The 11,603-nt window shown below is 52.2% G+C and overlaps 1 protein-coding gene across 8 annotated transcripts in view; it reads left to right on the plus strand.

The window, feature by feature from the left end:
• Positions 1-11,226, plus strand: part of IL11RA (interleukin 11 receptor subunit alpha) — a 140,580-nt gene extending 129,354 nt beyond the window's left edge. For all 8 annotated transcript variants that reach the window (XM_077936579.1, XM_028748055.2, XM_077936578.1 and 5 more), the window contains 7 exons: positions 193-356; positions 2,308-2,471; positions 3,493-3,634; positions 4,702-4,797; positions 5,125-5,224; positions 7,183-7,265; positions 8,804-11,226. In XM_077936579.1, coding sequence (XP_077792705.1) covers positions 193-356; positions 2,308-2,471; positions 3,493-3,634; positions 4,702-4,797; positions 5,125-5,224; positions 7,183-7,265; positions 8,804-8,820 — 766 coding nt within the window. In that variant the 3' untranslated portion in view covers positions 8,821-11,226. The remainder of the gene's footprint in view (positions 1-192; positions 357-2,307; positions 2,472-3,492; positions 3,635-4,701; positions 4,798-5,124; positions 5,225-7,182; positions 7,266-8,803) is intronic.
• The last annotated feature ends 377 nt before the right edge of the window (positions 11,227-11,603 follow it).

Here is an 11,603-nt window from a genome sequence, read left to right on the forward strand (position 1 = left end):
TGTGCCAAGAATATTCTTGCTGCCGAAAAGCAGCTGTTTCCTGCAGATTTCCCCCTCGTGGACTTGGCAGTTTTTATTTTTCTCCATTGCCATGCGCTGGGCTGCGGAAGGAGAGGGTTGCACAGCGGAGCTCACTGGTCAGATCACTGTCTTTGCCAAAGCCTTCCTATCCCCGCTTCTGTCTCTGGCCAGGTCTCCGCCCGTTGTGGAGGGGCCCTGCATCCAGGATCCTGCCCACCCGTTCTCTTGCACCATCCACCAGTCAATGTTCTGGACCGGCTACTGGATCAACGTGACGGAGGTGAATCCGCTGGGCTCCAACTTTCGCCTCCTGAACGTCATCATGCAAGGCATCAGTAAGTCCTGCCTTTTGAGGGGGGGGAGGCACAGCAATGTCCTGGTTTTGCCGGAGCCATTTTCTTTGGCCCAGATCGAGTAGGCAGGGGGGAGTATTTCAAAGGCAGCTCTCTTCTTTCATTCCAGGAGTGATGTTGCTGCCAAACTAGCTGCCCACCATCAGTCCAAAGCTGAGCTCAGATAGGGTGGCGTTTCCAGGGCTGGCCGGCCGATCTCAAGGAATGGTCTTCCTATTGGTGTTTTGCAACTTTGACCTGTTGCAGGACCTTAGCCAGACCTTAGCAGAGCATACTCAGAGTTCCAGAAAGCAATCATTTGCAGGCAGGATGGACGAAACAGGAATAAGACGCTGCTACTAGTAACTTGGTTACTTAGAGGTGTTTATTATTTACAGCAGACTCTACAAGTTACTAGCGGAACACAGGTGGCGCTGTGGGTTAACCCAGTGTTTCCCAACCTTTTTTGGGCAAAGGCACACTTGTTTCATGAAAAAAATCTCGAGGCACACCACCATTAGAAAATGTTTAAAAAATTAACTCTGTGCCTATATTGACTATATATAAACTTTTACTTATGTAAAAAAAAAAAAAAAAAAAAAATAGTAACAGCATAGAAGGTAATGGTTAGGTCCTCTTCCAAATATGCTGGGTTTTTATTTGCAGGGACTGTTCTACATGGGAAAGCATTCAGCACTGTCATTCTCCCATCTGCCATCTGAATTGGTACTATTCTGGGTCAACTTACTCTGCTGCATGTGTAGATGAAAACGGCACCAAGTGTGGGGGAGGGGGCAGAACAGGTTTCAGATACAGGATATTAAGCATACACGTACTTCAGATTGAACTGGTTGCTTGCTTTGCAAGTTTTCATTTCCCAAATGACTGCCTTGGCAAGCGCAATACCTACCAGGCTCAAGGCCGGTCTCGCGCTGCCGCTTCCCGCGCTCTCAAGGACCCGGGAGGAGGAAGGCGTGAAGGGAATCCCGAAGGCGCGAAAACCTCGCGCATGCGCAGGCCTTCCGCCTGCGACAGCCCAGTAGGCCGGCCGAAGCGAGCGGCGATGGGATGTGGGAGGGAGCTCGCTCGCCGCCCCGCGTGTGCCTATGTGGGGCACGTTACAGCCCCGTGACGTCAGCGCCACGCAGGCAGCCAGGCAGGCAGACGGCGAGAGCCCCACGCTGGGCGGCCTCTCCTCGCCGCCGCCGCCCCGCCTCTCGCCGCCCGACTCACCCGCCTCCCTCCCACGGCACACCAGGCAACGTCTCGCGGCACACTAGTGTGCCGCGGAACACCGGTTGGGAAACACTGGGTTAAACCACAGAGCCTAAGACTTGCCGATCAGAAGGTCGGTGGTTCGAATCCCCACAACGGGGTGAGCTCCCGTTGCTCGGTCCCTGCTCCTGCCAACCTAGCAGTTTGAAAGCACGTCAAAGTGCAAGTAGATAAATAGGTACCGCTCCGGCGGGAAGGTAAACGGCATTTCTGTATGCTGCTCTGGTTCGCCAGAAACGGCTTAGTCATGCTGGCCACATGACCCAGAAGCTGTACGCCGGCTCCCTCGGCCAATAAAGCGAGATGAGCACCGCAACCCCAGAGTTGGCCACGACTGGACCTAATGGTCAGGGGTCCCTTTACCTTTTTACTACAAGTTACTATATACAAGAACACATACAGATATGGATCTTTACTAGCTGTCTCTCAACAAACTCCAAACGACTCCCAGAACACCACACTATCCAATCAGTAAGGTCATAAGTCATCATGCCTGTCTGAGACTTCAACCAGTGGTAGAGCTGTATCCAAGGTCCAATAACTCCTCTCTGCTCGGTCATCCTTGGCTTTCGGCCAACTTCTAATTGCTTTGTGTGAAGCTGCACAGAATGGCACGTAGTCCAAATCCCAACACTGCCCACCTCCAGCGCTTGCAACACCCCTCTGCTTTGTCCCCCAGTCAAGCCAGACCCACCGGAGCATCTTCGGGTAGAGCCAGTGCCTTCAGTGCCCAACCGGCTGCAGGTGAGCTGGGAATACCCTTCCAGCTGGACCAAGGAGCTTCACTTCCTGCTCAAGTTCCGCCTGCGATACCGACCCGTCACCTCCACTTCCTGGGCTATGGTGAGTTGAGGGACAAGAGTGGGTGGAGCCCAGGGCTTATGCTCAGAAAGAGGAGTGTTGCCTGCCCGCTTCTGAAACTGAGGCTCAGCTGCCTGGCATTGGCCTGTTGTTGAATTATTATTTCATTGCTCTTTGTTGTTTGCTGAATTTGCCAGTCCCATTACCTAGCAAAGGGTCCAGGAGGACCCCCAAGCTACTCACCCAGTCCTTCAGAGGGAGGGTAACCCCATCAAGAGCAGGCGATCTCCCATCTATCTGGTCTCGGGAGCCACCCACTAACAGTGGCTCAATCTTATCTGCATTGAGTCTTAGTTTGTTGGCTCTCATCCAGTCCATTACCGAGGCAAGACACTGGTCCAGCACTTCCACTGCCTCACCTGCAGATGTAAAGGAGAAGCCGAGCTGAGTTTCATCAGCAACAATCTGTGTTGTATTTGCTAGGATTGAATGCCAACATTGGTATCTTGGTCACAACAGCAAACATGTATGAATGTCCTTGGTGCCAGAACTCCATTGTCCCATCACCTTCTCCTCCAAAAATATCTGGATTTAAATGCAGACTTCTGTTAACTAATAATAAAGTCTCCTTGATTCCGAGTATCTCTATGAATCTTCACTGGCAGCTGTTTCGCTAGATTTCATGCAACATCTGTTTAGCCAGCTGTGCTCCGGGTTTTGTGGAAAGATTGTGAGCTTGTGAGTTTAGTGCAACTAGACGGACCGATGGTTTGCTTATGTATTTATGAGGTTCTTATCAGGGCTTCCCTTCCAAGAAGACTGATCCTGGTGGAAAGGATCTGCCCCAAGGACATTTATCCATCGTCGCCAGTCTTGAAGTATTCATCCGCAGGGGCTCACGGCTCACAGATCTATGGCCTGCTGTTGGTTGGTGGCATGAGCTGAAAGCACCCCTCCCAAAAACAGAAACAAAAAAACTGCCCGACAGGATGCCACATTCTGGGAAGCAGAGAGTAGGAGTCTCATCCTGCATCTGCTCATTGTGTGTGTCCTGGATCTGCAGGTGGAGACGGCCAACGTGTCTGAGGTGATAACAGACGCCTTCCTGGGCTTGCTGCATGTGGTCCAGGTGAGCGCGAAGGACTTCCTGGATGCTGGGAACTGGAGCGAGTGGACCCCTGAAGCGTGGGCCATGCCGGCCACGGGTAAGCAGCCCTCACAGCTGTGGGGCATGTGCCTTGTTGAAAGGAGGCGCTTTGCAAGGGGGTTCCAAGCACATACCATAACCTCACGTTTGTGCAAATACAGTGGTACCTCTGGTTGCAAACTAGATCCGTTCCGGAGGCCTGTTCGCAACATGAAAAGAGCGCAACCCGCAGCGGCGCATCTGTGCACGCGCAGGTTGTGATTCACCACTTCTGCGCATGCGCACGATATCATTTTGCGCTTCTGCGCATCTGTGAGTGGCAAAACCCGGAAGTAACCCTTTCGAGTACTTCTGGGTCACTGCGGGACGTAACCTGAAAGAATGTAACATGAAGCGGACGTAACATGAGGTATGACTGTAAAGTGGATTAAAACACGAAGTCTCATCCACACTTAAATTTTGCTCTGCGCTTTCTTGACTCAGGTCCTCACTTTCCTGGTCTGTGTCTGAGCATTTGTTTGTTGGTTTGTTTGTTTGCCTGCCTCAGTGCTTTCCCCAGGAAAACCCATTCTTTAACACGGAATCGAAACAAACGGCAATTTGGGATTTCTGCATATATTTTTTCCATGGTAAAGAGCGGGTTTTCGTGGGGAAAGCAACAAGGCAAAATAATAATAATAAGTGCTTGGACATGGAGCTTTGAAGTGCAGACCCGTACCTAGAAAAGCGACACGGAAGGAAGTCTGGATGTGTCCTGAATTGCTACATTTCCACTTTAAAAGGAGGAAGAATAGGACTTTTTACTGTTTGGAAAGTGACAGAGAAATGTGTTGAAAAGTGTGGGGTGAATGATTGACTTAATGGAAAGGTACATCAACACCCTGCAAACAAATCAGGAAGGATGCAGGAGGAGTAAAAGTGTGGTGCAGTGGTTAGAGTGTCTGACTTGGACCTGGGTTCAAATCCCGATTTGGCCAAGAAGCTTATACCGGGTGACCTTGGACCAATCACTGCCTTTCGGCCTAACCTACCTCACAGGGTTGCTGCGTGCATTAAATGAGGAGGGGGAGAGCCATGATTCTGTCATCTTCCTCTTTTCCCTAAAATGCTTCTCTCTTTCCGCAGGACAAACTTTGGTACCCAGCGAAACAGCCACTGCAGCCATCAAGGCAGAAAGCCCAGCGGAGGAGCCTTCTCTGGCCCCCAACAATGGGCCCATTGGTAGGTCTCTCATCCTCAGCCCCACACAGAGAAAGGGGCGGGCGGGCACCATCCAATCTCAAGCTCTTTCAATTTGTGTTGAGATTTCAGTGCTGCATTATTATTTTTAAAATATATATATATTAGCAGACTCAGGCCCCTGACTCGGCCCAGCTGGTGCTTGTTGTAGGGGAACCTGTGCAGACGGGGGCTGTTCAGAATCAGGCCCCAAACTTGGTTTAGATGATGCCTGAGGCAAAGGATCCAGTGCAGACTGAGTCCCCTCTGGTTCCGAGTCTGAGCCCCAGTCCCAGGCCATCACACCCCTTTCCCTTCTGCCCCTAACAGGCCACAGCGACCCCATGGAGAAGGTGGCGGTTCTGGTGTCGCTGGGCGTCTTTGCCTTCTTCGTCCTGGCGGTGATTCTGGTCTTCGCCTTTCTGATGTGGTAAGTGTGATTTCACCCTCCCTTCTCCCCGGAGGGGATGAGGCCCCTCCTCTCCCACACTTCTCCTGGAGCACCTTGCTTGGGAAGGACCAGTTCCATATTTGGGGGGCCTCCGAGCCCTCAAACCCCGGCTTCTGCCTTTGGCACGGTTGCGTCAGTGGGTGTGGCTCAACCTATGGTGATGGGAGGCGGGGCCTGCTCTGTGGTGGCCCCCCAGTTGTGAGCAGGAACAGGGAAGAGATATGAGTCTGCTCACACTGGCAAGCCAGCCTACCAGATTTGCACTTTCAGAAACAGCGCCCAAATCAAAACGCAGCCGTACCACCGAACTCCCACATCTCTGAATTTTGCAGTGGGGTTCTGCAGCCGAGTAAAGTGTACAAGGACACGTACTCCAGGATAAAGTGTGGATAAAAATGCATTTATTAGGGGGAATCACTTTGCAAAAATATGTGCATTAGGGGAAGTTACCAGTGGGTAATGGCCGGTGGGAAGTCTGACAGGGGAGAAGGTCTGGCTGCCACTTCCAGCCCCACATCCTGCAGGGGGTTGGGCTGGATAACCCTTTGGACCCCTTTCAACACTACAATTCTGTGATTGTGTCCCTGCCCCGTCCTCTGCCCAGCCTGGCCTGTTGTGTTTCGCTGGCCGGAATCCACCCCGATTCTGGAGACCATCCACCTAAAACAAGACGCAAATTGGTTGTGTCGCCAAGGCTGGAGTTGGTGGGAGAGTCGGAATAAAGGCTTCCAGTTCCGGGGAAGGGAAGTCCAGATGGGCAGAGAGGGGGCTGGACTGGGTTGGCCTTGCTTGGAAGAGCCTCAGAAAGGCCCTGCCAGAGCAGGAGGCAGAACACAGAGAGCTGGGACCCTCCAGTCCACAACCTGGGCAGTTCATTCATTTAGATCAGCGGCTCCCAAACTTTTTTGGACCACTGTCGTCTCGGTTCCATGAGCTCATCTCTAGGGCCCCTTGCACTACCCGATACCCTATAAAAAGCGTTACAGTTTGCACAACCCACTAAGGAAGGAAGTAACACAATCTAATCCAAAACAGCAGCAATGTTATGCACATTTATTGAAAATCAAATTAAAACAGTTTAGTTTAATGCAGCAAAAAGGAAGTACTTGATTCGGCCATGCCAGCTTTTCAAAGTCTCATAGCCATTCACACCTCCAGCCTCCCCCGCCCCCCCTTGCCTCTCCCCCCCCCCCCGGTAATCCCCCCCCCCCCCCCGTCAGCTGGTGTGGCCAGAGTACCACACACTCTGGGAACCACCAATTCAGATTTATAAAAATATATTTGCAGACGACCCACTCCTGTCAAATATCAAGGTGGCATACAAACCAGTCTAGGGCCTTTTAAAAGTATGTGGGGGGGTGGAATATTGTTGTTTTCTATTCTTATGTCCTTTTGTTTATATGCTGTAAGCCGCCCTGCAGTCTTCGGATGGAGAGCAGTGTATAAATTTAATAAATCGTCATGTTAAAAAGTGCAAGAACGAAAAAAGCAAAATCCTATGAAAACAATACAAAACAATCGTAGAATTGTAGAGTTGGAAGGGGCACCTGGGGGTCATCCAGTCCAACCCCCTGCAATGCAGGAATCTCAGCGAAAGCACCCATGACAGACGGCCACCCAACCTCTGCTTAGAAACCTCCAAGGAAGGAGAGTCCATCGCCTTGCAAGGGAGACCTGTTCCACTCCCGAACAGCTCTCATAGTCAGAAAGTTCCTCCTTGTGTTGAGTCAGGATTTCTTGCGATTTGAATCCATTGGCCCCGACCCTCCCCTCCAGAGCAGGGGAAGACATGGTCTCCCCACCTTCCATGGGGCAGCCCTTCTGATAGTTGCAGACGGTTAGCCCACCTCCTCTCAGTTTCCTTCTTCCAGGCTAAACATGCATCCCATGGCTAAGCGCCCCCTCCTCAATTCTCTCCCCCTCCCCATCTTTCCCAGGGTCCGAGTGAAGAAGCACAGCAAAGAGGCCACGAAAAACCACGACCTCCTTGCCGCTGCCATCCACATGAAGGCCTTGCCCAGTGAGTACAGCACCTTGTGGGGGGGGGGGGCGAGGAAGGGGAGGGGGACAAGATGCTCCCCCAAGAGGGGATGGGGCAGGAGCATCTCCACCTCAGAGTGCACAGACCTCCTCTGGCTGGAAGCCTCCCTCTAGCATTGCAGGATCAGGCCACCCTCTTGCTGGCTGCTGACTATTCAAGGCCGTCTGAATTTGGGTGGGTTTCCTTATTTATTCCCTCTTCCCTTGTCAGGGGCTGGGCCTTGATTCTGGGGGTCAACCCTACCTGGACTTCTGTTTACCTGAAAACAGAAGATCCGCCACCCCTTTTAAACTCTAAAAGCATGGTCCGTTCTCTCTGAGACGATCACTCTGCGCATGCTCAGGAGTACTCTTGTCTCCTTTCCCCTTTATATCTCTGACATAAAAAGGTAAAGGGATCCTTGACCATTAGGTCCAGTCGTGGCTGACTCTGGGGTTGCAGCACTCACTGGCTGAGGTAGCTGGCGTACAGCTTCCAGGTCATGTGGCCAGCATGACTAAGCCGCTTCTGGCAAAGCAGAGCAGCACACGGAAATGCCATTTACCTTCACGCCAGAGCGGTACCTATTTATCTACTTGCACTTTGACGTGCTTTCGAACTGCTAGGTTGGCAGGAGCTGGGACAGAGCAACTGGAGCTCACTAATGGTCAGGGGTCCCTTTACCTAAAATGTTGCACACAGAGCCGCCTGGCCATTCCTGGGAGCTCAGCCATGTAGACGTTGCAAAGCTTGCAGCATTGAGCAGAAGAGCCATTAGCAGGGAGATTTGGGATTTCCCTGCATGATCCTGCATGACAGAGCTTCCCAAGGGCTCAGGCGGCTTCCTGGATGGGGCTGCCGCAAAGAACCGCCTGCAGGCTAGCAGATTTCATAGAATTGCAGAGTTGGAAGGGACCCCTGGTGATCATCTAGTCCAACCCCCCGCAATGCAGGAATTTCAACTAAAGCATCAACTGGGATGCACATCAGCAGGCATGCAGGACAGGAGACTCTAGTCCTCAGTGTGGCTGCTGGTCCGTCCGGTGCCAGGACGCTCTCCTCTGGTTTTTCCTTCTCCCTGCACATCGGTTGCCTGGTTTTCTCTATTGCCCTCTTAGTTCTCATTCATTTATCCCATAAAATCTATACACAGCTTGAATTTCTTTTTTATTTAAAAAAAATCAAAGTGGTTTACGAAGAGAGTAAAACAATAAAATTATCTGTAAAAGCAACTCTTTAAAATGCACAAAAGATGCAATCAGCAATAGACTCAAAACCCATTAAAACTCACATCAACTTTCCAAACTTCTGGGTGGGATTGTTGAACTGGAGATCTTTTTAGCAAGCGCTGGAGAACAGTAATGTTGTCACTGAGAAAAATCTGCAACAATAGTTTAAAACACACAGAAAGCTAAAATCCTCAAACAAACAAAAATGCACACCAGTTTCTTGGGCAACTCAGTCGGCTTGTCGAAGCAAGAATGTTTTTTGCAGGCGATTCTATGACTGCTCCTCCTTCTCTTTTTCCCCTCCTGCAGAAGCTCAGATCTTGTAGCAAGGACCTCTCCCCCCCTGGCAGCAGATCCCCCATGCCAACAAGAGGGACATCAACGCCACTGACCTCGCCAGTCGCAGCTACATATTGACTGGGGGGGCACTGAGGATGCCCCTCTACTGACCCCACCACCATGGAAGGACTCACTTGGGAAAGGAGCTCATCAACAGGACATTTGGGGTGGTGTATTAGCCCTGGGGGGCACCCCTGCTGGCTGAGCACCAGCCCCCCCCCCCAAGACCTCCTCTTCTCCCCATTTCCACATGCAGACTGAATGCTGTTTTGGGACTGACCGACAGCCGCTGGACAGCTAAGGAGGAGGAGAATGTTGAGATTTTGTTGCCCACCGAGCCTGGCAGAGGGCGTCAGCACCAGTAGGTGTTGGCTGGCACAGCTTGGGGCAAAAGGACCACACAAACCCCCAGTCTGGTGCCCCCATCACCCGCAAGGAGCCAGGGCATGACTCTTGGGACAGGGGGACTTTTGGGGCACACTGCCCTTCCCTCCACGGTTGCCCCGAGTCTAAAGGCAGCATCGCTTATGGAACTTGCTTCCCTGGAGCCCAGGCAGCGCATGCCAGGGGTGTGTGTGGCATCTGCAGGGCATGGAGGATTGGGGGTGGGATCCTGCACCCCGTTCCAGGAAGGGAGCATCAGCCAGGGGGAGACCTCAGGGGGCGAGGCGATGGCAAAAGCCTCACCAGGAACCACAAAGGCAAGGAACTATGGCAGAGCTATGGAATTGGGGGTTTTCAATATGTCACTTCTCCCAGCAGCCCCAGTTAGGATAATGGGAGCTGGAAGCCAGAAACATTTGGAGGGTCCCCAGCCCTGAAGGAGGGTGGCCATCTGTGTGTGTGTGTGTGTGTGTGTGTGTGTGTGTGTGTCCGTCCGTGTGCACGCGTGTAAACTTGTACAGATGCAGCTACTCTCAGCATTTGAAACCTGGAACTGAATTCTCTTTGTTGCAATGAATATTTAGCACATATAGCTGGGAGGACATCAGATTCTGCTTGTATCGGTTCAGCTCAACTTCGGGGCAAAGCCAGCAGGATGCTAGAGCGTTGCACCCAAAGAAGAGTTTGGCACACTGGCAGCGTGCTGGAAATGCGAGGAGGCTGGGCTCACTAGGCTTCCACGCTCTGGCATTCAGAGGCAGCTCCTTACGGGATCCTGTGTGCAGGGCTGTGGGTGCGGATTCAGATATGATGGTAACACAAAAGCTGGGAAATACCTTGTTAGGGGTGGGTTGTGAATCTTAGTTTTTTGGGGGTGGTTAATAAAAAGGACGCGGGTGGCGCTGTGGGTAAAAGCCTCAGCGCCTAGGGCTTGCCGATCGAAAGGTCGGCGGTTCAATCCCCGCGGTGGGGTGCGCTCCCGTTGTTCGGTCCCAGCGCCTGCCAACCTAGCAGTTCGAAAGCACCTCCGGGTGCAAGTAGATAAATAGGGACCGCTTACTAGCGGGAAGGTAAACGGCGTTTCCGTGTGCGGCTTGCCAGAGCAGTGATGTCACGCTGGCCACGTGACCCGGAAGTGTCTGCGGACAGCGCTGGCCCCCGGCCTCTTAAGTGAGATGGGCGCACAACCCTAGAGTCTGTCAAGACTGGCCCGTACGGACAAGGGTACCTTTACCTTTACCTTTAATAAAAAGGAAGCATGTTTCTCACTGTTGATGATCAGCATGTGGGAAACACCTGCTAGGACTTCAGAAGGTGAAGACCCTGGAGGAGGAGGGGGCTGGGAGTGGGATTAGTAGCCCTTTTTCTCTGCCCCCTCCCCGCCATGCCAGCCTGCCCCTTCCTATCCCTAGACCCCCCCCCCACTTAACCCCTCTGTGCTTTGGACTTGGAGGACAGAAGAGCCTTCAAATGGGATCAGCTCAAAGGCTCCCATCTAGTCCAGGTTCCCCTTCTGACGGTGGCCGGCGAGGGGGCCAAATGGGAAGTCCGTCCCCCTGCAGGACCGGAAGGCAACTGCCCTCTCTCCACCAGCCGTTCCCAGTGGCTGAGAACTGTGCCGGCAGAACAGAGCCATCGTTGCTGGTAGCCAAGGGACGCTGTGTCTGCCAGGGGCTCCCCTAAGCCTCTTTCAAAGCGTTCCAAGTTGGTGGCCACCCGTACCTCTTCTGGGAGAAGAGGGCGCTTCTTGTGGGTTCACACCTACACACACAGAGAGAGATCCATACGTTCTTCACACAATTAATATAGAGATCAGGAGGCAGCTGAGGTGGGGGGAGAGCTTTCCTGTTGGGTTTCTTGGAGATACAAGCAGTGGAAGGAATCAACAAGTTGGATGGGACCCCCAAAAGTCCTCTATTCCAACCCTCTGAAATGCAGGAACCACAACTAAAGTGCCATCTTTTTCGCTCCATAAGACGCACTAGTTTTCAGAGGAGGAAAACGAAAAATATTCTGAACGAAACAGTGGGTGTATGGTTTTTGTGGTTCCTGCTGTGGCCACAGACATGTGATCTGATGGTGAATTTGGGGTGACCCAATGCAAAAATCCTGAGGATCCATGTGGATCCATGCTTTGTAACTACATTTTTGCACCATTGCAGCCCCACGAAACAGTGGATGCGTTATTTTTTTGGTGCAGGCTGTAGCCATGGACATGCTATGTGATCTGATGGTGAATTTAGGGTGACCCAATGCAAAAATCCTGAGGATCCATGGGCTTTTACCTCCCCCCTCGCAGGCAGCCTCTGCTAGCGTCCCTTATCTCTCTTCCGATCCCACCGATCAGCTGTTTCCTTTCAACACTCCCTTCCCTCTTGTTTGCCTT

Source organism: Podarcis muralis, chromosome 11, assembly GCF_964188315.1.
Source record: "Podarcis muralis chromosome 11, rPodMur119.hap1.1, whole genome shotgun sequence".
Classification (NCBI taxonomy): domain Eukaryota; kingdom Metazoa; phylum Chordata; class Lepidosauria; order Squamata; family Lacertidae; genus Podarcis; species Podarcis muralis.